This window comes from Erpetoichthys calabaricus, chromosome 13, assembly GCF_900747795.2.
Source record: "Erpetoichthys calabaricus chromosome 13, fErpCal1.3, whole genome shotgun sequence".
Lineage (NCBI taxonomy): Eukaryota > Metazoa > Chordata > Cladistia > Polypteriformes > Polypteridae > Erpetoichthys > Erpetoichthys calabaricus.
The window spans coordinates 99,878,220-99,901,175 of record NC_041406.2 but is presented as its reverse complement, the minus strand read 5'-3'; the positions used below and the strand labels follow the sequence as shown (position 1 = coordinate 99,901,175).

The 22,956-nt window shown below is 42.3% G+C and overlaps 1 protein-coding gene across 1 annotated transcript in view; it reads left to right on the top strand.

The window, feature by feature from the left end:
* Positions 1-19,881, top strand: part of LOC114663526 (fibrous sheath CABYR-binding protein-like) — a 36,908-nt gene extending 17,027 nt beyond the window's left edge. Inside the window, exons 3-4 of the mRNA XM_028817320.2 lie at positions 5,437-5,508; positions 18,753-19,881. Of these exons, the coding sequence (XP_028673153.2) occupies positions 5,437-5,508; positions 18,753-18,772 (92 nt within the window). The 3' untranslated portion in view covers positions 18,773-19,881. The remainder of the gene's footprint in view (positions 1-5,436; positions 5,509-18,752) is intronic.
* The last annotated feature ends 3,075 nt before the right edge of the window (positions 19,882-22,956 follow it).

Genomic DNA, 22,956 nt, shown 5'->3' with positions numbered 1-22,956 from the left:
TTTTCAAAGCAACTATCCTTCCTGATTAACTTCATACACATGCTATCACGATGGTGCAGACCTTCACTGGCTGGCAGAGCAGCCTCCCCCATGACACATCATGCTGTGCTCCACAACTCTGTGCACCAAGAGCATGCCCAGCATTGAAGTGCCTCTGCTCTGCACTCTGGGGGTCAGAAAAAGACATAAGGTGCCAGTGCCTGAGCGGGTACCCATTATCACCTGGCACATGCAATGAAAGGATTGCTGTTTACAATGAACGGTACAGGCCACATGAAAAGCTGAATGTTCAGCCAGTTATCTTATGAACAGGTCAGCTATCTCCTACAGCACCATCACGTCTGTCAAAGCTGCATTGCCTCAAAGTAAGTGAATCGCAGGTTGACCCAGGCGACCAAGCCACAACATTTGTCAGCTTCATTCTTGCAATATGAGTGCAGTCAATTGTTCTGATTACATTAGGAGAACCAAACACTGCAGCAAATTGCCTTTTTATGTCGAAAAAAACATCCATCCATTTTCCAACCGGCTGAATCCGAACACAGGGGTCTCCTGGAGCCAATCCCAGTCAACACAGGGCACGAACCAATCCCGGGAAGGGTGCCAACCCACCGCAGGACACACACAAACACACCAGGGCCAATTTAGAATCGCCAATCCACCTAACCTGCATGTCTTTGGGCAGAAACCCACGCAGACACGGGGAGAACATGCAAACTCCACACAGGGAGGACCCGGGTCTCCTAACTGTGAGGCAGCAGCACTACCACTGCGCCACCGTGCCGCCCCAGAAAAAACATTGTGTTTTATATATGTAGACCAACACTATACAAAATCTGGATGTAGTTCCTCGCTTCAGGCACAGCAGGCATGATGGAGTGAAGCTTGGCTGAGATATTCCTGACCTGTTGGCCATTTCCCTGAGAAGTGACAGGTAGGTTAGATAAACTGATGAAAACTCAAAAATGTTCTTCATTACAAATACATAGAATTGACCCTCTAAAAAGGGAACTAAAATACAGTCTGTACATCATTATGATCACATTCTAATACACGGCTTGGTAATATAATTATTGTACACCTTTGGATTAATTTCCCTGCTTGATCAAGGATGTCGCCATGTCCCACTTTCTCTAAAACGTTGAATAAGAATGGGTCAGAGTTGCCATAAATATACACCTGTTCTTCCATCTAGATTTCTTTTATAAATCCTGTCGTTTGTATGGAAAGCTGCATACGCACACTTCTGGCCTCTTTTTGTGAGTACACAAGTTTTATAAATCTAACCCTTGATCTGTTATTTCTATTTTGTCCCCCATTGCCTGCAATTTTATCATCACTGGTCATACAATATACGATAATAAAGGGAGACACAGAGTGTGAACACAAGGCTGGCCAGCTTTCATTCCAAGTGATCTCTCAATCAGTGTCATGCTGCAGCACTTGAAGAATACAACTGACGGGTTTACATCAGGGCTGTACATTTTCTTGTTATGTTTTCTGGAATTCATGAAAAGTGGGGGAGAAATTCATGTCTTTGAGGGCTCCAGTAATAAACTTAATTATTAAGTAATTGCACCTGCTAGGGCGGCATGGTGGCGCAGTGGGTAGCGCTGCTGCCTTCACAGTAAGGAGACCTGGGTTCGCTTCCCGGGTCCTCCCTGCATGGAGTTTGTATGTTCTCCCCGTGGGTTTCCTCCCACAGTCCAAAGACATGCAGATTAGGTGCATTGGTGATCCTAAATTGTCCTGGGTGTGTGGGCTGGCGCCCTGCCCGGAGTTTGTGTCCTGTGTTGGCTGGGATTGGCTCCAGCAGACCCCCGTGACCCTGTAGTTAGGATATAGCGGGTTTGATAATGGATGGATGGAATCGCATCTGCTAATTGAGCAAACTTCTGTTGAATTTAATTTTAATTATTAATTGTTTCCTTTTTACTTAACCAACAGTCAAACAATAATGAGATGACAAGCTAACATGGGTGTGTCAAAGTCAGGTACTTAACAGCAACCATTTTGCTCTGGCCAGTTTCTTAATGAGAAATTCATTCTTTCCGTTAATGAAGCCCGATATTTAATACTATGGCTCATTAGTGTACTCATTCTGCCATACCAGCCATTTCCAAAACTGATGATTTTCTTTTTTTCTGAGAGCACCATCAGCATTTTTGTGGAGCAGGGGGGTCAATCATTTTCAGGACTTCACTTTTTTTTAAGGTGGCGCAGTGGTAGCGCTGCTGCTTCGCAGTATGGAGACCCGGGTCTCCCCGTGTCTGCGTGGGTTTCCTCCCACAGTCCAAAGACATGCAGGTTAGGTGCATTGGCGATCCTAAATTGTCCCTAGTGTGTGTGTGTGTGTGTGCCCTGTGGTGGGCTGGAGCCCTGCCCAGGATTTGTTCCTGCCTTGTGCCCTATGCTGGCTGGGATTGGCTCCAGCGGACCCCCATAACCCTGTGTTAGGATATTGCGGGTTGGGTAATGACTGACTTTTTTCTTTTTAAATATATATCAGATATTGTATGATAGACCCACAAGTGCATAAAGCCAGTTTCACAGTCGCTGACTGATTTTATGAGTCAGTCTGAATTTCAGCTTCATCAGTTGTCCTTTCACGTTTGGTTTGAGAGGATTTTGTGATGCCCGGTGGCCTCTTATGATTGGGAGAATTTGTGTCATAAGTTTCATTGAGCTGTCTTGTATCATGAGCAGTCTCACAAGACAATTTTTTGATGTTGCCATCATATTTTCCATAATTCACTGTGCAGCAACATCATTTAGTGTGTGTGAGGCACCAATAAGAACAGACATGGTGCAGAGAAAACACATTGTGTGGATGGAGAGCATGTAGGTCGGGTTGACCAGTCTGGTTTAAAGGTTAACAGAGCTCTGCTCAACAGAGTTGGCCAGGTGACATATTGAATTTGACTTTGAAGAGAACAGTTATGACAGCAGTGAGAAATGGCTGGTGTTGTATTTCTGGGTGATGTGCTATGGTGGCTGGACATTGCACATTGAATATTTCTGTTGTCATGCTCATTTTGAACTTTTTGATTTCACAAAGCTAACTATCATATAGCAACACACATACAACTAAATGGCCAATGACAAAAGTATCTCAGGAAACGTTTACTGGAAGAACCCTACATAAACAAACACACACAACGGTAGCAGTAAAGCGAGAGTCAGCAATGCAGCTCTCTTTTTTTGTTGTTAATGCTTTGAGATGTCTGTGGCCATATTGTTTTTTGGAATATGTAGAGCTTTATTGCAAAATGTCAATGCGTAGAACTGTCTGTTGCAGCCATGTATATGAATAATAATCTGTACACCCACATCGTGCTATGTTGTCAATCGAGCTGAACGTGTGAAATATGACTGGCGACTGACTCTATTGTGCAGTGTGAGTAGTCGCTTGACAACAATTTCTAAAAAAAAAACAAATCAAACAGTGCATGCCCGGCCTTACTTGGTCATCTCATCTGTTGGCTCATCTGCATGCCGTTATTGTTTGTCTGCTAGTTATGGGAAAACAAAACCAATTAAGGATTGTGTATGTGAAAAATGAAGGCAAAAAAGCAGGTTACATTACCAGCAGGAATTGATTACTAAATAAGAGAATGGCTGGAATGAAATCTCGGTGACCCTCCAGGATCTGGGTTTGACCCCCTATATGAATACAGTTGTGCCTGGAAAGCATTCATACAACCCCAGCTCTGCCAGGCAGCACGTTATTGGGTGTCAGCAAGCTTGTAGTATTTTGGAAATGTGAAACTGTGCTGGAAAGTCCTCATCGAGTCCTCTAATTTGTCTTCTGTGATTTTTTTTTTTTTTTAGTCGCGTAATTCGACATTCTCAGGTGACAAGCTTGGCACCCCCTCTGGCTAGAAGTCATGTAATGTGTCAAATCAAATCCTGGCATACTCATTGTCACTGTGGAATTTGAATTTTCTCTCTATGGGTTTCCCACATACATACATGCAATAAGACCTTCCTGGAAGCTATCTGGCTAATGGCCAGATATGAAAAGGGAGATGGTGCAAAAAAACTAACTGGTGTAAAATCAAAAACAGAAGCCACTAAGGCAGGTGTGTCAAACTCCAGGCCTGGAGGGCCGCAGTGGCTGCAGGTTTTCATTCTAACCCTTTTCCTAATCAGTGACCAGTTTTCACTGCTAATTCATTTTTTTCCCCTTTTATTTTAACAGCCATGTTAGAAGGATTCAGTTCTCTGAATTGATTTGTTCCCTCATTAAATGACAGCCAAACAGAAATGAGATGTGAAATGAGCCAACAGATGACCAGCTTAAACTGGGGCTTCAAACTCCAACAAGTTTCTTAATCCATCCATCCATCCATTTTCCAACCTGCTGAATCCGAACACAGGGTCACGGGGGTCTGCTGGAGCCAATCCCAGCCAACACAGGGCACAAGGCAGGAACCAATCCTGGGCAGGGTGCCAACCCACCGCAGGACACACACAAACACACCCACACACCCAGCACACACTAGGGCCAATTTAGAATCGCCAATCCACCTAACCTGCATGTCTTTGGACTGAGGAGGAAACCCACGCAGACACGGGGAGAACATGCCAACTCCACGCAGGGAGGACCCGGGAAGTGAACCCGGGTCCCCAGGTCTCCCAACTGCGAGGCAGCAGCACTACCCACTGCGCCACCGTGCCGCCCAAGTTTCTTAATGAGAAGTTGATTCTTGCTGTTAATTAAACTCGTTATTTAATTCCACGGCCTGTTGCTGCTCTCATTCTGCAACAGCAGACATTTCCAAAACTGTTTTTTATAAGAACATCGTCAAAGTGTTTTGGTGAGTTGAGAGATCAACCTTACTGAGACCATCACCTTTCTTTATTTTCAGATATTGTGTGATGTGACGGCTTGTTTTGTGTCTCATTATTGTTTGGCTGCTAATTAAGGAAAAAGAAACAACTAAAGGGCCTGAGTCAAGTTAATTAAAAGAAGTAATTAGCAGCAAAAATTGGTCACTAATTAAGAAGATGGTTAGAATGAAAACCTGCAGCCACTGCGGCCCTCCAGGACCAGAGTTCGACACCCCTGCACTAAGGAGTTTATTTTTTGGAAAAGTAAAAATCCTTCATCAGGAGAAAGCAAAGTATATACAGACAAAATAGTAAGAAGGAGATGAGTGAGTGACAGAGTGTGACCTGTAATGGGCTGGCATCCCATCCAGAGCTGGCTCCTGCCGTGTGCCTAATGCTGCCAGGATTGGATCCGGCCATCATGATTCGGTATTCGTGTCACTGCATTTGAAGAATGAATGAGTGAGTGATTAAATGGTTTATTTACAGAGTGATTATTGCAGATAAAAAGAATATCTGAGCAGTGTGCCTACGTCTGGAAGATGAGGACTACTTTTAAGGGAGGACTGTAACCTGACCCTTCTCCATGGTTACACTCCCTAGGTGAGGACTGCGAGCTTGAGCCGGCATCAGCAGAGCCCGAGACAAAAGCAGAGGAGGCAGCGGAGGAAACGGGTGAGCATTTGCTAAATATTTGATCAGACTGACGCTCTATCCATTATTAAGCGAGTCAATGATCGGGTATCAAAAGATGAGGTCTTCGGGACACCTCTTCTTCTTCTTCTTTTTGCTGGCTGTTGGGTGTGCCCCCTTGGTGGCTCAGTGCTAAATGAAGTCTTACTAAAACAATAGCCATTACAAGAAGCTAACCTAGCCAGGATTTATTTACTCCATATAACACCTTTCATAATAGGCACACCTAAGCAGTTTTAAAATATGAAGCAGAAACCCGTGTAAAGGTTTAGGGTACTAGTGGTAATGCCATTCAACTCTGGTACAGAAAAATCAGAGATGTTTATAAAAAAAGTCAATTCTGGCTACAACAATGTGCCTTCCTGCTTGGTTCATCCACAAAGGACATATTTGCTTTCCAGAGGGGAGCTTTTAAACGCTGGAACTAGAAGTGATGGGGCTGAAGATGGAGTTTGGAGGCAGTTCAATGTTCTTCTTCCCAGTCATTGTCCTCAAACTGAATGCAGAAGAAGCAAACATGTCCAGCTGCGTCTAGCTGCAGACCTCCGCTCCATTTGCACACCCTATGACATTTACCATCTTTCGCATTGTATGTTAGTGATATAAAGAGGTATGCTTGGTCATCTGCGTTTTTCTCAACACACCCAACTATGCTTTGCACTTCCTGCTCATAAGACATCCTTACACTTTGGTTAAGGTTTGGGTTGTGGGAGGGTGACCCATGAATTATGACGTCTGTTGAGTAGATGTATCTTGCAGTGGGTGCGTCATGTAATACTTCAAAGGTTTTCTGCTGTGTAAACGTGTAATCTGATTGGCTATTTAGCAGAGCTCCTGAATCGTGAATCTCCAGAGGTCTACAGCTAGAACCTTCTCAACTTGTCACACCTAATTTGCCCTCCTGGGAGCCCATTAAATTATTCCCATAAAAGAGACGTTATACTCTGACATAAAGTGCATAGGCAGGCAGGCAAGAACAATGGAATGAAGTGAGTCATAATGGGGCAATTACCTCTAAATGCTATTCACTGAATGGCGCACCATCCTACCTTGCACCCTGTGCTGCCATGACAGGCTCTAGATATGTAAACAACATAATAGATGGATGGCTGGTTTGAAGGATATTTTTTAATTCCACAATTTTAGTCTAGATTATACCTATGTGATCTCAAGTTTCTTTAATGGATTCATAGAACTCTGACTGATCAAAATCACTTGTACATAACTTGAAATATAATTCATTCTTTATTTTGGCCTACTCTGTAAAAACTCTGGTTTGGCTTACTGAGCAACCAGGAGATTTGATCCTGTGCACCACGGGACCCTGGCCTACCATTCAGACTGGTCAGGACATCTTAGGATGCCGTTTATGAGGTGCTGTAAATTTAGAATTACTGCTCAGCTGCCCCATTACTCACTTGTAGAGTGGCCTCTCCAATGGGGATGGAATCCATTAATAGGGAATGCATAGAGAAGGACCATGTGGTGGGCTGGTGCCCCTCCCAGAGTTTGTTTCCTGCCTTGCACCCTGTGTTGGATGGAATTGGCTCCAGAAGACCCCCGTGACCCTGTAGTTAGGAGATAGCGGGTTGGGTAATGGATGGATGGATAGAGAAGGACCACATTTGTAGACTTTATTTAACCTCTGACATGGACATCTTAGTGTTTCCTGTATTAAGTACTGTGGTTATTACAACAGTAGAAACCTTTTGACAAGAGCAGGCCATTTATCCCAACAAGACCACCAGTCCTAGCCACCTAATTTCTCCAAAACAACATCAACTCAGGATTTGAAGGTTCCTAAAGTCCTACTTTTCACTACACTATTTGGTAATTTATTCCACGTGTCTGTGGTTCTCTGTGTGCTTTCTGAAGCTTAAGCATAAACTCCTTGGAGTTGTACTTCACACATTGTGTTATTTCAACCTCACCTTCTTAATGGCTTCTGAACACTGTCTGGAAGTTGATAGAGATGAGTCCACTATGACTCCCAGGTCCTACTCCAGGTTTTAGACCTCCTATTGTGTATTCAAATCTAACATTTCTACTTCCTAAGTGTAATACTTTACATTTACTTACATTAAAATCCATTTCCCACAAACTTTCCCAAGCCTGAATGCTGTCCAAGTTCCTCTGTAATAATTCAAATGGTTCCACATTATCTATACTAATTAATAAAAGGCAAAGCCCTCACTGACTGACTGACTGACTGACTGACTGACTGACTGACTGACTGACTGACTCATCACTAATTCTGCAACTTCCCGTGTAGGTGGAAGGCTGAAATTTGGCAGGCTGATTCCTTACAGCTTATTTACAAAAGTTAGGCAGGTTTCATTTCGAAATTCAACGCGTAATGGTCATAACTGGAACCTCTTTTTTCACAATATACTGTAATGGACGGCAGCTCGATGGCCGTGGGAGGAGGAGTTGAGTGTCACGTCATCACACCTCCCACGTAATCACGTGAAAAGACTGTGAACGCAGTAGGGAGAAATGAAGGAGGAGCCGCAAACAGCGAAGAACAAAAAATTCATTAAACAATTGAGAAGGGAGCGAAACAATAAGAAGCGAGCGAGTAAAGCATACAAGCATCTTCATAAGGGAAACAAAGCACGGTGTAAAACGTAAGTTTAAATTAAGTTTATAGAAACGCTTCCGCTGCGGATTGCAATAACATATTCGCGAGATAAAAGAACGCAGTAGGGAGAAATGAAGGATGAGCCGCAAACAGCGAAGAACAAAAAATTCATTAAACAATTGAGAAGGGAGCGAAACAATAAGAAGCGAGCGAGTGAAGCATACAAGCATCTTTATAAGGGAAAAAAGCACGGTGTAAAACGTAAGTTTAAATTAAGTTTATAGAAACGCTCCCGCTGCGGATTGCAATAACATATTCGCAAGATAAAAGTTTAATGAGAAGACACGAGGTATAAACGAACCACACGCCGTAGCGCAACGTTAGGGGCTTCACCTCTGGCGCAGACGATAGAGATTCGATTCCCGAGAGGGGATGCAGTGAGTGTATACGCCTGATGAGCCCAGAATTAGGGAGAAACACATGTCGCATACTCTTTGCATTATTTGAAAGTAAACTATTAAAACCATTCTATGATCTGCTTCTGGGAACAGAAAGAGGGCACGTGGCGGACGTAAGGCGACTTGCTGACCAACCACAAGCGTGACCTGGCAGGTAACCACCCATACAATCAGACTGTGATTCAGAAAACGAATGCCATGAATGTAATTACCATGATCTACATACTGTCAAATAAACAAAACACACGCCGTAGCGCGACAGCTGTGAAAAGGGAGCTTCACAAAAAAACAGATCCTTAACAAATTGTTATTGGTATATTTTCGATCCGTTTAAAAAGGTTTTCTTTTCTTCTTAATAAAAAATTAAAAGCAGTACTTCGCCGCAACGAAGCGCGAGAATTTGGCTATATATATCTGCTTCTCGCAATTAAAAGAGGGCACGTAGCGGATGTTTGACGACTTGATGACCAAGCATAAGCGTTATCTGCCAGGTAACCACCCATACAATCAGATTGTGATTCAGACTAGGAATGCAACGAATGTAATTACCCCGATCTACATACAAGGCGAAAGTCTTGCAACATTCAAAGATGATGGTTTGGGATAAGTACACCATGGAACATAAAAGAGCTTATGAAGCCTTGAACCGAAAAAAGCAAGATCTCAGAGATCGTAAAAAAAAAAAAAGGAGGTAATGTCGTTTTACTCGCTGTAGATTTTAGTCAAACATTACCAGTTATTCCACGAGGGAGACCAGCAGATGAACTCAACGCGTGTTTAAAATCCATGCTTCTCCCACGGTCGGTTATATGTCGCGTGTTCTCGGGTAGGTACACCAAAAAATGTATACATTTAAGCATGTAATGGGCAAAGAAAAAATGAGGTATACCCGAAAGCACTGCAGTAGTACTCAATGTAACTTTACTTCTTAAATGTTAATGTTTTACTGTTTAATAATTTATACGCTTCTTATATGTTGTTCAAATTCTTTTATCAAAATACCAGTGACAGCGCAATGCACGATAACATGGAGTGAATACACCATACGCATCCGCCCACGGCTGCCCTGCTGTGCGCAGATAGGACTTGATTCTACAATAAAATAAAATAAAGATAAAAAGAGCAATACAATCATCACCCATAAAGTGGATAGCAGACGTGACGTACTATATGTGTACCAGATTTCAAGTCAATAGGTGAAACGGTTTGCGAGCTACAGGTGATTTAAAATCAGACAAACGAATAGCCACGGTAGCAAATTATAGAAGAAGATTTTACTGTTTAATAATTTATATTTATATGAAATGTGCTTCTTATATATTACTTCATATTCTCATATGATAATGATGTTAATGTTTTTTAACCTCTTTAACACACTACTTCTCCGCTGCGAAGCGCGGGTATTTTGCTAGTCTGTCATAAAACCTAGTTTGGTATCATCTAAAAACTTAACCATCTTGTTACTTCTATTCCTATCCAGATTATTTACAAATCTCTCTATTATAAAAAAAATCTTGGGAGGGAGACTAGGGAGACGAGATCTTCTCAGAAGACAATTTTACATCCCGCGAGAGAAGGCAGTGAGACAATATCCAACCTAGTAGTTGCTGGAATGCTTTTGGCAGAGAGGCGTCATGTGCTCCCAGCTCTTAAAACAATGACAAGCAGAACACGCAGCTCACCAGCAGCAGCAGCAAGCCAGCAGATGATCTGACCGCTTATCCTTAGTGTGCGTTCAGCCCTCCCCATTCACAACGTGAGTGGCAAAAGGACAGCTGCTGTACAGGCTTTTAAATGAACGACGTGCAGTGCGACAAACAGAACATGCAGCTCGCCAGCAGCAGAAAGACAGCAGCTGATCCGACGGCATCTCCTTAGCGTGTGTTCAACCGCCCCCCCCACCCCCTTCACAACATGAGCAGCGTTATACGTCCTGCGAGAAAGATTTAACCACGCCTGGGGCTGGAAATAAAGGACAAGTATTGTTTTTACAAATGTTTTAAAGTAAAAGTGAAAATAATACATATATAACAATTCCCATGAAAATAACAATCTCTTTAAATTGTATATCCGGTAAACCACTGTCGGGCAACGCGCCGTGGAATTTTCTAGGGGCGCTGCGAAAACTTTTGTAAAATATTTAAAATTGCTAGTGTTTTTGAACTTTTGGTTGATTAAAAAGATAATGTTTAAAAAAATATATTTTATGTTGGAAAAACAGATAACGGTTAATCAGATTGTTGTATAAACGAATGTATTTATTTTAAAATTTTCGCTGTTCACCATTCATCATAATATCAACACCAGCGGTGTCAAAAACACATCTCGTGAGACTTAAGTCTCGTTTTTAGAAGATCTCGCTCACTGTACGGATAGAAGAAGGCGGAGCAAATATAGAACGAGAAAATACGAACGCTACATTTCGGCTCTTGCCGACGAGAGAGTATCGCTGTAGCTGCAGCTCTCACCACTTAATCGTCTGAGTATTACTATGGAAAAATTAACCTTATTTTTGCTCTGACACCGCTGATCAACACAGTAAACTTTGTAAACTCAGTGACCTTTTCCAGTTCTTTGTGGTGAAAAACATTTTGTTGTGACTCAAGCATTCGATACTTCCTTGTAATTTAATTCTCAACGATTATCACTCGCTTTTTATTTACGGTAATTTTAATTAAACTTTATCATATGGGCAGTCCCTTAGGTGCGCCGCGAAAGAAAATTTTTGGACTTAGTGCGCCGCAACTCGAAAAAAGGTTGCCTTACACTGCGGTAAACCAAACCCGTGGGTGGGCAAAGCCCCCTAGTGTATATATATATATATATATATATATATATATTAAAAATAGCCACAGCCCCAGCACTGACACTGAGAGACACCACTTTTAACATCTTTTAAAGTTTCTTGTATTATAACTGTTTGCCTTCTGTGTTTTAGTTAATTTTGCAATCGTCTGCACACTACACCCTGAATGCCCACTTATTTTAGTTGCACACCTAACTTCTAACGTGGAACCTCAACAAAAGCTACCTGAAATAAGATAAATAATAAGATAAATAATAAGATAAATAATATCATTTGCAACTCTCTGATCATGGCCTTCTGCTGCTTCCTTACAGATTTCCAGCATATTATTTCTCCAAATTTATTTCTCCCTCAAGTCAACTGACTCCACTAAACCTCTTCTCGACTGCTTATCTGACATTAAGGACTGGCTGGCTGTAAACTTCCTTCACCTGAACGATTCAAAAACCGAGGTCATTGTTTTTAGTCCTGACCGCAAACAGACCCTACCCCTTGGCCTCGACTTTCTTCCCATTCCAGTAACTTCGTCTGTTTCCAATCTTGGAATCAAAATGGATATGGTCCTGAAAATGGATGCTCAAGTCAACAGCACAGTAAAATCCTACTTTTTCCATCTCAGGCGAATTGCCAAACTCAAACCAATTCTGCCTTACCACCTCCTGGAATCAGTAATCCATGCATTCATTATGTCCCGGCTCGACTATTCTAATTCCTGCCTATATGGTATTAGTAAAGCCACTCTTTCGAGACTCCAATTGGTTCAAAATGCGGCTGCAAGGCTTTTAACTGGAAGCAGCAGAAGCCAACACATTACACCGATTGTAAAAACCCTACACTGGCTGCCGGTTAGCTTCAGAATTGATTTTAAGATACTCCTCTTAACCTATAAGGCACTAAATGGTCTAGCCCCTGCCTACTTGAGTGTCTTGCTCCATCGTCACAATCCCCCTCGTGTTCTTAGATCCGCAGATCAGCTGCTCCTAACCGTTCCCAAGGCACATTTTAAAGTTCGTGGTGAAAGGGCTTTTTCTGTCTGTGCACCCAGGCTCTGGAACTCCTTACCTTTAGTGGTTAGGCAAGCCACTTCAGTCGCCACATTCAAATCACACCTAAAAACGCACTTCTTCACATTGGCTTTTAATTCTTAACCTGTCTTATTTCTACTTGCTTTTTGCTATTTCTCTGTTTTATTGGGTCCCCTGACCTGTTTTTTAGTGTCTCTGTTTTAATTCTCTCTTAATGTTTGTTTTTAATATTTTGCTTTTAGTCTTGCTTGTTTTAACTGTACAGCGCTTCAGTCAGTTGTAATGCTGTGTTTTTAAGCGCTTAACAAATAAAAATGGTATGGTATGGTATGGTATATTAGTGAAGCATGACCTTCCCCATCTAAACTGATGTTAATGGTTCGCTAAAATGCCCGTTCTTGCCATGTGATGCTTGCTCTTTTCCTTATTAATTCCTTCCATTAATGTACCAGTGGTGCCTGTTAAGCTTACTGGATCTGGCTGATCACCTTTTTTTATATTAACAGGATATTTTCTGTTTTTCAGTCTTTGCAAATTTCCCTATTGTGCAGTAACTTTCCAAAAATATGTGCCAAGGGTTTATATACTGTATGTACTCACTAACCTGCCTTTAAACGTAAGATGCATTTTCTTGTATTTCCTGTCTTTCGTATTTTTTAGCAGACTGAAAAAGGTTTGGGGATGGCCACCCCGTATACTGAAAATCAGCAGAGCAAAAAAAATAAAAACCACAGTTTACAAAGCGGAGTTCACAACTGAACTGGCTAACAAACTGAGACTGCACTATAAATATGGTGGGTAAGAGGAAGAGGTAGAGTCAGGACAACCGGAACTGATGTGGCAGAAAAAGGAATTCTGGGTAGAGGAAATGATGTCAGCAAGGGGTGAATCAATGGTAATGTCACTATGAATCAGGGTCCTTGGCTAGGTTGCAGGGGAATAAGAGGAGAGAGGGTCAGGTGACAGCGCCAACCCCTGGTCTGGCTGACAGATCCCACTATTTGAGCCTGTAAACCCCATGCGCACATGTGTGACAGTATATTAATTATATTTCATGGTTTATGGTACTTGGAAAGCGCCCCATTGGCTGGCACAACTTCACTGACCATTTACCAAGTTAACCCTTGTCAGTTGTTAACCTCCTCTCAATTCCCTGTGGTCTTTGGGATCATTTGGAATGAGACCCATTCTTTTCATACCAGCAGACAGCTACTCCAATCATGCCATCTTCAGGCTTCTTTTTTGCTCGTCTTCTCCATCTCTATCTTATACCTCTCCACATGTCAGTTACCTCCTCAGTTTTTCTGTCCTGCGCACATTTATCACCTCCATACCAAGTCTTTCTCTTAACCTAGTATTTGTCTTTATCTCTTTTCTCATGAAGGCCCTTTCATCCTGCTCATCATTGTCATCATTCTTTCCAGCTTTTCTTCATGTTCATAGTGCATGTTATCCCTCACATTCATAAATATTTCCATTCACTTCCCAAGAGACACTTCTTTAGAAATCAGAATAAAGGACACTGTGCCTGCACCTCCATCGGCACACAGCATGTTATGTAAGTAGCTGAATGTCCTTACTTTCTTCAGAACATCTCCACTGCTGATGTCTAAATTTACACTTACTACATCATCATGTGCAACACAAAAACAAAGGTTACACTTAACACCCACACACCACTGCATATTTTATGCACTCACCTGAAATAATGCCAGGCATTAGATTGAATTTCTCCCAACACCTTTACTACGTAAGCTGCAAGGCCACATACCCACCACTGTCATGCCTCCTGTCCCTATACCTCCCACCATCACCCAGGGGTTTTCCTGCATTCACCTTGAGGCCCATCATTTTCAAACTAGATCTCAATTTTAAGTATTTTCTCCTTCAAGGTAAGTAAGAAAGGACAGAGCCGACTATACTTCCTTAGAAGGCTGGCGTCCTTCAACATCTGCAATAAGATGCTGCAGATGTTCTATCAGACGGTTGTGTTGAGCGCCCTCTTCTACGCGGTGGTGTACTGGGGAGGCAGCATTAAGAAGAAAGACGCCTCACACCTGGACAAACTGGTGAGGAAGGCAGGCTCTATTGTAGGCATGGAGCTGGACAGTTTAACATCTGTGGCAGAGCAACAGGCGCTGAGCAGACTCCTATCAATTATGGAGAATCCACTGCATCCACTAAACAGTGTCATCTCCAGACAGAGGAGCAACTTCAGCGACAGACTGCTGTCACCGTCCTGCTCCACTGACAGACTGAGGAGATCATTCCTCCCCCAAACTATGTGACTCTTCAATTCCACCCGGGGTGTAAACGTTAAAATTATACAAAGTTATTGTCTGTCTGTATACCTGCATTGTTATCACTCTTTAATTTAATTTTGTTCTTTATCAGTATGCTGCTGCTGGAGTATGGGAATTTCCCCTTGGGATTAATAAAGTATCTACAGTGCATCCGGAAAGTATTCACAGCGCATCACTTTTTCCACATTCTGTTATGTTATAGCCTTATTCCAAAATGGATTAAATTCATTTTTTTCCTCAGAATTCTGCACACAACACCCCATAATGACAATGTGAAAAAAGTTTACTTGAGGTTTTTGCAAATTTATTAAAAATAAAAAAACTGAGAAACCACATGTACATAAGTATTCTCAGCCTTTACTCAATACTTTGTCGATGCCCCTTTGGCAGCAATTACAGCCTCAAGTCTTTTTGAATATGATGCCACAAGCTTGGCACACCTATCCTTGGCCAGTTTCGCCCATTCCTCTTTGCAGCACCTCTCAAGCTCCATCAGGTTGGATGGGAAGCGCCGGTGCACAGCCATTTTAAGATCTCTCCAGAGATGTTCAATTGGATTCAAGTCTGGGCTCTGGCTGGGCCACTCAAGGACATTCACAGAGTTGTCCTGAAGGCACTCCTTTGATATCTTGGCTGTGTGCTTAGGGTCGTTGTCCTGCTGAAAGATGAACCGTCGCCCCAGTCTGAGGTCAAGAGCGCTCTGGAGCAGGTTTTCATCCAGAATGTCTCTGTACATTGCTGCAGTCATCTTTCCCTTTATCCTGACTAGTCTCACAGTTCCTGCCGCTGAAAAACATCCCCACAGCATGATGCTGCCACCACCATGCTTCACTGTAGGGATGGTATTGGCCTGGTGATGAGCGGTGCCTGGTTTCCTCCAAACATGAAACCTGGCATTCACACCAAAGAGTTCACTCTTTGTCTCATCAGACCAGAGAATTTTCTTTCTCATGGTCTGAGAGTCCTTCAGGTGCCTTTTGACAAACTCCAGGCGGGCTGCCATGTGCCTTTTACTAAAGAGTGGCTTCCGTCTGGCCACTCTACCATACAGGCCTGATTGGTGGATTGCTGCAGAGATGGTTGTCCATCTGGAAGGTTCTCCTCTCTCCACAGAGGACCTCTGGAGCTCTGACAGAGTGACCATCGGGTTCTTGGTCACCTCCCTGACTAAGGCCCTTCTCCCCCGATCACTCAGTTTAGATGGCCAGCCAGCTCTAGGAAGAGTCCTGGTGGTTTCGAACTTCTTCCACTTACAGATGATGGAGGCCATTGTGCTCATTGGGACCTTCAAAGCAGCAGAAATTTTTCTGTAACCTTCCCCAGATTTGTGCCTCAAGACAATCCTGTCTCAGAGGTCTACAGACAATTCCTTTGACTTCATGCTTGGTTCATGCTCCAGGACCTGCCACTGCCTTCGACAATTCTGATGCCATTTCAGTTGTGCCTGCTTCTTGACCTGTCTTCATCTTTTTCAGTACTTTTGCATCCTCCTCATACAGTTCAGTCCACCCATTTTCTCACAATGAACATCAGTGTCCCATTCATTGTCCTTATCCAGCAGCTTTTGCATATACTGATCAGCACACAGACGAATGATCTTAGAAGTCACACGGTATGTTGTGTAGTTCATGCATATACGTTCTAACCTTCGTGACTGGTAAATCCGTTTGGACCAAGGTGTTTACTAAATGATGTGAAGGGCATATTATTATCGAGAAGATAAAATAAATGCATCTCTCTGCAATTTGATTCACACAGGACTGTAAATGATATTAAAAATAAGTCCCACAATGTAAGAGAGAGGACGCTAGGTGGCACTGTCGCCCCCTTTTTACCCAACAGACAGACGCTCTGGACACAGGTTAAAACACTAACAAGTTGTTTAATTTTCTTCTCCCTTTTTGTGATAGTGCCCAAAGCACCTCCACCACAATAAACAGGCAATACATTAATAATTATACAATCAATCACAATATTCTTTCCTCCACACCTCCCAGCAAACTCTGTTCTACTCCTCCCGATGCCAGCTCGCTTGCTGGGTTCCCAACAGTCCTTTATAGTCCTTGACCTGGAAGTGCTTCTGTCCTTCTGTCCACGTGACTTGCCAGCACTTCCGGGTCAGATGGGGAACTTGTTTTTTCTTCCGCCTGAAAATTACTTCAGGACTTCTGTCCCCGTGACTTTGGAGTACTTCCGGGCTATGCGGACAGTAAAAACTCCCCAATCTCCCTGCAGCATCTCCTGGCGGCACCCAAGGTACCCAGCAGGGCTGCGAAGCTGAACTCCAGATCCCAGGGTGCCCTGCGGGAATCCAGGGCACTGCTATGCTGCAGGGAAGTCTCCATCTAGCGCCCCGGCCATCCCTCACAACAATTAAAAAGAAATCTTCAAATAGAAACCTACAAACGCAATTCCCCTTTAAAATTATTTAAAAGGGTTTCATTCGTAAAAAAGTAAATTCATTGGGGCCGTTAATATAGTTTTTACAAGAGTAGCAAAAAACACAAGAACAGAAAAAACTAAAAGAGCAGCCCAAAGATAAACTCTTTCTTCCAAATTAGCCATTTGGGTGAAGTAAAGTGGCGTCTAAAACCAATAAAACATCCATGTTAGGTTTATAGCCATCTCTCATCCTAGATTTACAATGTCATAAAACTAAAGTGGTGGTCTTGTCACCTCCCAATCAAGACTACACAAGTGACTGCGGAGGCACCCTATCAAACTTGTATGAAGTGTAAAGGAATACTCCACTTAAAACATTATTTTTGTATAAGTTACTAACTCCATGTCATTTGAAGTCATTTCCAAGAAAAAAAAATAATTTCATACTTCCATGCAGAACGGATGAACTTTCTGATAGAACAGGAATTTATGGAGACCAACCCTGGACAACAGCAAACGCAAAATAACGCAAATTGGACTACCCTCATATTATCAGATGAATACTTTCAGATTGAACTCCTTTTAAGATGGCTGGCAGGCACCCTGACTTAACAGTGGGAGACAAGCGAGCCACCCACTGCGCATTCAAAATGTCAAATAATACTTTTGTCATATAAGCTTTGTGAAAAAGAATTTAGCGAAATGAAAACAATCAATAGAATTAACAGGAAGGTAAGCGAGTCGGACCAACTCAGGCAGATGTAAAGCCAACAAAATGGTGGGCATGTGTAATCAATATGAGGGACATTTGGTGGGAATTAGGCAATTAGGTTGATAAAGCTCCTTTTGAAGGTAAGTGAAACATTACCACATGGCCAAGATAACTTGAAGCATATTTTATCGTTTTATTTTCTAAACAGAGAACACATTTAACCGTGAAGTTATACAAGTCTGAGTAACATGTAAAGACCTGCAGTAGGCTCAGGTAACCTTAATGCCCTGTCACATGACACAATTCCTGCCATTCACAGACTGTTACCGACTCACAGTTTGCCCCCTTGACCACCACTCATGTAGTCCAACATGTCCAGTCACTGATCCCAATAAGATTAAACAGCCCTGATTTTGCCGGCTTGTGTGTGCACATGAAGCGTTAAGCAGTGAGCGCGATCACAGCAGTACTAATGGCCAAAACTGCAAATGAACTTGTCATATCTAGAAACTCTTGCTACACCACCGGCGTTGTCAGGCAGCACATTGTTGGCTGTCACCATGTTTAAACTCGCCGTACTTAAGGAATTTGAAGCTGTAGTGGGAAATCGCCACAGAGTTGTGTGATGTGTTGTGCCCTGCCATGTAAGTGAACATCCTCAAGATGACAAGATCAGCAACTGCTATTTGACAGCCCCTCCAACTAAAAATCCTGTAATGTGTCCCCAGCTTTACAGTAGAAAACCTTAACAGTGGAAACCCAAGTAGAGAGAGGGGGGCACCACTTATCTGAATGAAACAAGCTCAACACCCAGGACTTTGGAGACTGACTCAATACACAAGGGGGGACATCCAAGGAGCCAATGTAGGGATTTAAGGTGACTTTAACAGACAGGAAAAATTCAATGAGCTGTCAAAATGAACGTCCAGTTTTAATGTTTGTGTGGATTTTCCTTTCAGCTTCCTGCCATGAAGAGTGAAGCCATGGAGTCCCAGAAAGTCAGCCGGCATCTCTTTAGATTTGTAAAGCTGCCGTTGACCTAACGCAGGTGAAGGGTCTTCTCTGCTAAAGCTTCAGGGAATTTGGGAGTATAGTACACCACTGCAGGAACTGTTCTCATCATACAGGGAACTTGAAAAACAAAGACCACCAGTGCACCCTTATGCATAAAAGCAATATTGTCAAAGCTTTTTCTAAAATATGCACTGCTGACTTTGACTTGGCTGGTCAGCTTCCACCAGCTGCTGGAGTTCTTTCAATCACTACTGAACTGGAAGAGCGACTTCTGCTTTTACAGTACAACATTAGTGGCCTTGTCGACAATACGCTGATCATATTTACGTTTACCGACATGGCTGACCTTCGCGACCCTCTGCACGGTAACTTCAGCTGTATGGTAATTGGTATGACATGCTGTAGCGTATCTACACAGCCATCTACATGATCATCTACGCCACTCTCTGCTCAGATGCCCTGTGACAGCAACAGTAAGGACAATTATATGATGACAGCTATCACCACTACATGGTTATCATCACAGTTAGCTGCACAAAGACATTCCTGACCACCTGTATAGCTTAATGCTTCTTGCCTCCATTTACTGTGATCTTCATAACAAACTGTAAAGCTACCTCCACATGTATCTATGCTGCACACAGTTCTAGTAATCACTTGTACAACTACCCATAGTGCTGATCGCCACGACCACAGTGTGGACAGTCGGTTCACTCTCAGATACCCATGCAGCCTTCTAATGCTGACCCACAGCATTGACAGACATGCCAATCTGGCAGTCTTTCTGCACCACTCACCTACACATTCAGCTAATGTTACCATTTGAACCACTCTCAGTCCCGGACCTTTGGCCAACTCACCCGATCTGCATTGTTTCCTCCACACCTTAATTACCCACCGGAAGCACTTCTAGCTTATATGCGCATCCTAATGGTTGGTGCCTCTACCACACCCTTCATTTTCCCACCGAGTTTCTAAACCAGCAGTAAAGAATTACACCACAGGCTGCAGGGCTGTCTTCATGGCTGCCTGAATGAGCGACTATGCTGCTGCCATGCCCTGCAGATCACACAGCTCTGATTGTGTGAGCACTGAGATGTACCGGTGGTCTCCTGTGAACATCCAGAACCAAAGAAACACTGACAGCATAACCATTCTTGTACTCCCTTGATGAGTGCTCATCTTTTTAGAAGACTGAAGATTTCTGGAATTTGAATTCCCCCCCCCCCCCCCCCCCCCGAGAGGATCTGGATGACAACATTGCGTGGAGTAACTTAATGTGACATTTTTGGACGTGTTAAAGGCAAAGCAGAACATCAACCAGTACTGTATATGCTGTCATTTACCTTAGATATACATATATCATGGGGGGTGTGTGTATATGTGTATATATATGAATGAGATACATGTATATTTTCTATTATTGCTCAATGCAAGGGAATTTATTGATGTCTAAATAAATGCTGCAGTTAAAGAATTGCTTTGCACATTTAATTATATTGCACATTGAAACTGGTTATGAATAAAAGAATAACAAAGGCAACTCAATCAAGGCCTTTGTCTTCATGGTATTCCCATGGTGCCCTGTGACAGGCTGGATATCATCGAGTGTCAGCTCCACACTTACACCTACTGATGCCAGGACTGGCACTGGGCAACCTGAACGGTAAGAACAGCATGGATGGCCTAACACAAATGTGCTTGCAAACATTCACTGGTTGAGTCAATATGGCAAAGCAGACTTTGACGCCTTTCTCTAAATCACTTAACACAGCATAAAGGATGGGAAAAGAAACAAAAAATGGCACACACGTTAGCAACAAAAACATGGGTCTAACCGAAAACTGTATTTGTAACATAAAAACAAAGTAGGTTTGTGTAATTTTGTGGATTAGGGGGTTTTAAGAATAAGTTTGTGAATTCAAATGTTACACCAGACACACTTTTTTAATTATTTGGGTGAAACTATTTTTGTTAAAAATGACAAGAGAATAATTCCTAAGTAAAATGTTTTATATGGAGGAATATTTCGGACAAAATTAAATACACACGTGTACTGTAAAATGTGACAAATAAATAAAAAGCATGTGAAAATAAAAAAATGAAAAGTGTCATGAGCTACGTTTTTTGTTGTTTATTTCTATATGTATTTAAATTATTTCTTCATTAATTAATTCAGTGACACAACATGTACACAACATGAAGTATACCTTGAAATGAAAAGTCAGTTGCCCCCATCAGGGTTGAGAGGGTGGGCTCAAACAAGTAACGTGGTTTTTTGATTGGTGAATCCTCAGTTGCGGAGATTCTTACAGTTGCAACTTTGCAGGCGGCTTTGAGCCAAAGGATTCCCAAGGCAAGCAAAGCAGACACTCAAAGCTGTGACTGTGCGTGTCCATGGCAGACACAAGAACAAGAAAAGGTTGGCCCGAGTTACTGCATGAAGAAGATACTTTAATTCACAAAGCCCTGCATTCATCACCCTCCTCAGTCTGCGTCTGACTTCCCTGCCTATAAATGTAACACTTGATGACTGAAGATTTCCATGCACTCTGTCAATTACTTATTTAATTGTATCCAACATATTCCTTTATAGTTTTATACCAGTTTAGCTTTTAAATGGACCCATATTTATTAGTTAAACTTTGACAACTTTCAGCAGGCCATAATGTGCTAGTAATAATGGGGTAAAGCTCAAGTCTCTGTCTTCAGTGGACTGAACTTTCCAGGCTAAATCAGAAAAAAGTTTGTTTCACATGTCACTTGTAATTTAAATTCTGCAAATGCCTCTCTCTAGGCATCTCCCCGGTTAGTCCTCCCTAACTAATATTCTGTAGCAGAGTCAGTTGTTGATGCTACCAAAAACTCCCTAGTTTCACCCAACAAAACTCACCAAGTGCAAATTAAGAAAATAAGTAAGTTAATCATACAATTTTCAAATATATCTCTCTATTATAAAAGAAAATCTTGTCCCGCAAGACGAGACTATTGCCAAGAGATTTTTTCAAGTCCCGCCCTCCTCTCAATCAGTTTCAACCACGCACATGGTCCTCTCACCTCTCATTCGTGTGAATGCTTTTGTCAGACGCAGTTCCTGCGCTCTCAGGTCTTATAAATTTTTACGTTTTCCTCACTTTAAGTTCTCAATAAAAGAAGATTATTTATGTCCAAATCTTATTGAAGAATTTCATCACAAAGGGTTATCAACAGAAGAAATTAATATACAGGAAATCCTAGCACCGAGAAACGATGAAGTCAAATGAATTAATGTGAAAATTGTTGATTGGTTACATGGTTATGACATGTCAAATTTTAACAGGTAACAAGAAAGGTAATGTAGTACATCTTCCGCGGATAACATTAGACACCAAAGGAGATCTTGATATTCCATTCATATTAAAACGTTTACAGTTTCCCGTTAGAATAGCTTTTGCTATGACAATTAACAAATCACAGGGACAAACATTTGAAAAAGTCTGTTTATTTATTAGAGAGAACGAAACTATATTCACTCACGGGCAGTTATACGTTGCGTTGTCACGATGCAAGTCCAAACATGGAATCAAAATTCAATGCGATATTGACGAAAAGTTAATTCAAAAAAATAGTTTTTAATAAAACTTCAAGTTTAAAAAGTATTTGCGTGTTAAATTCAAAGCAAAACAGAACAAAAACGTATAACGCAACATCCATCCATCATCCAACTCGCTATATCCTAACAACAGGGTCACGGGGGTCTGCTGGAGCCAATCCTATCCAACACAGGGTGCAAGGCAGGAAACAAACCCCGGGCAGGGCACCAGCCCACTGCAGGGCGCGCACACACTAGGGACAATTTAGGATCGCCAATCCACCTAAGCTGAATGTCTTTGGACTGTGGGAGGAAACCCACACAGACACAGGGAGAACATGCAAACTCCACGCAGGGAGGACCTGGGAAGCAAACCCGGGTCTCCTGTGAGGCAGCAGCGCTATCCAATGCGCCACCCTATAAACGCAACATGAAGCATAATTTTCTTTCAAATTATTACGTTTTACTATTTTTTAATATGGTTGATTACTCGCTGTAATGTAAAATATTTAGTTCTATTATGCATATGTAACAATTCCCATGAAAATAACAATCTGTTAAAATTGTACATCCGCATC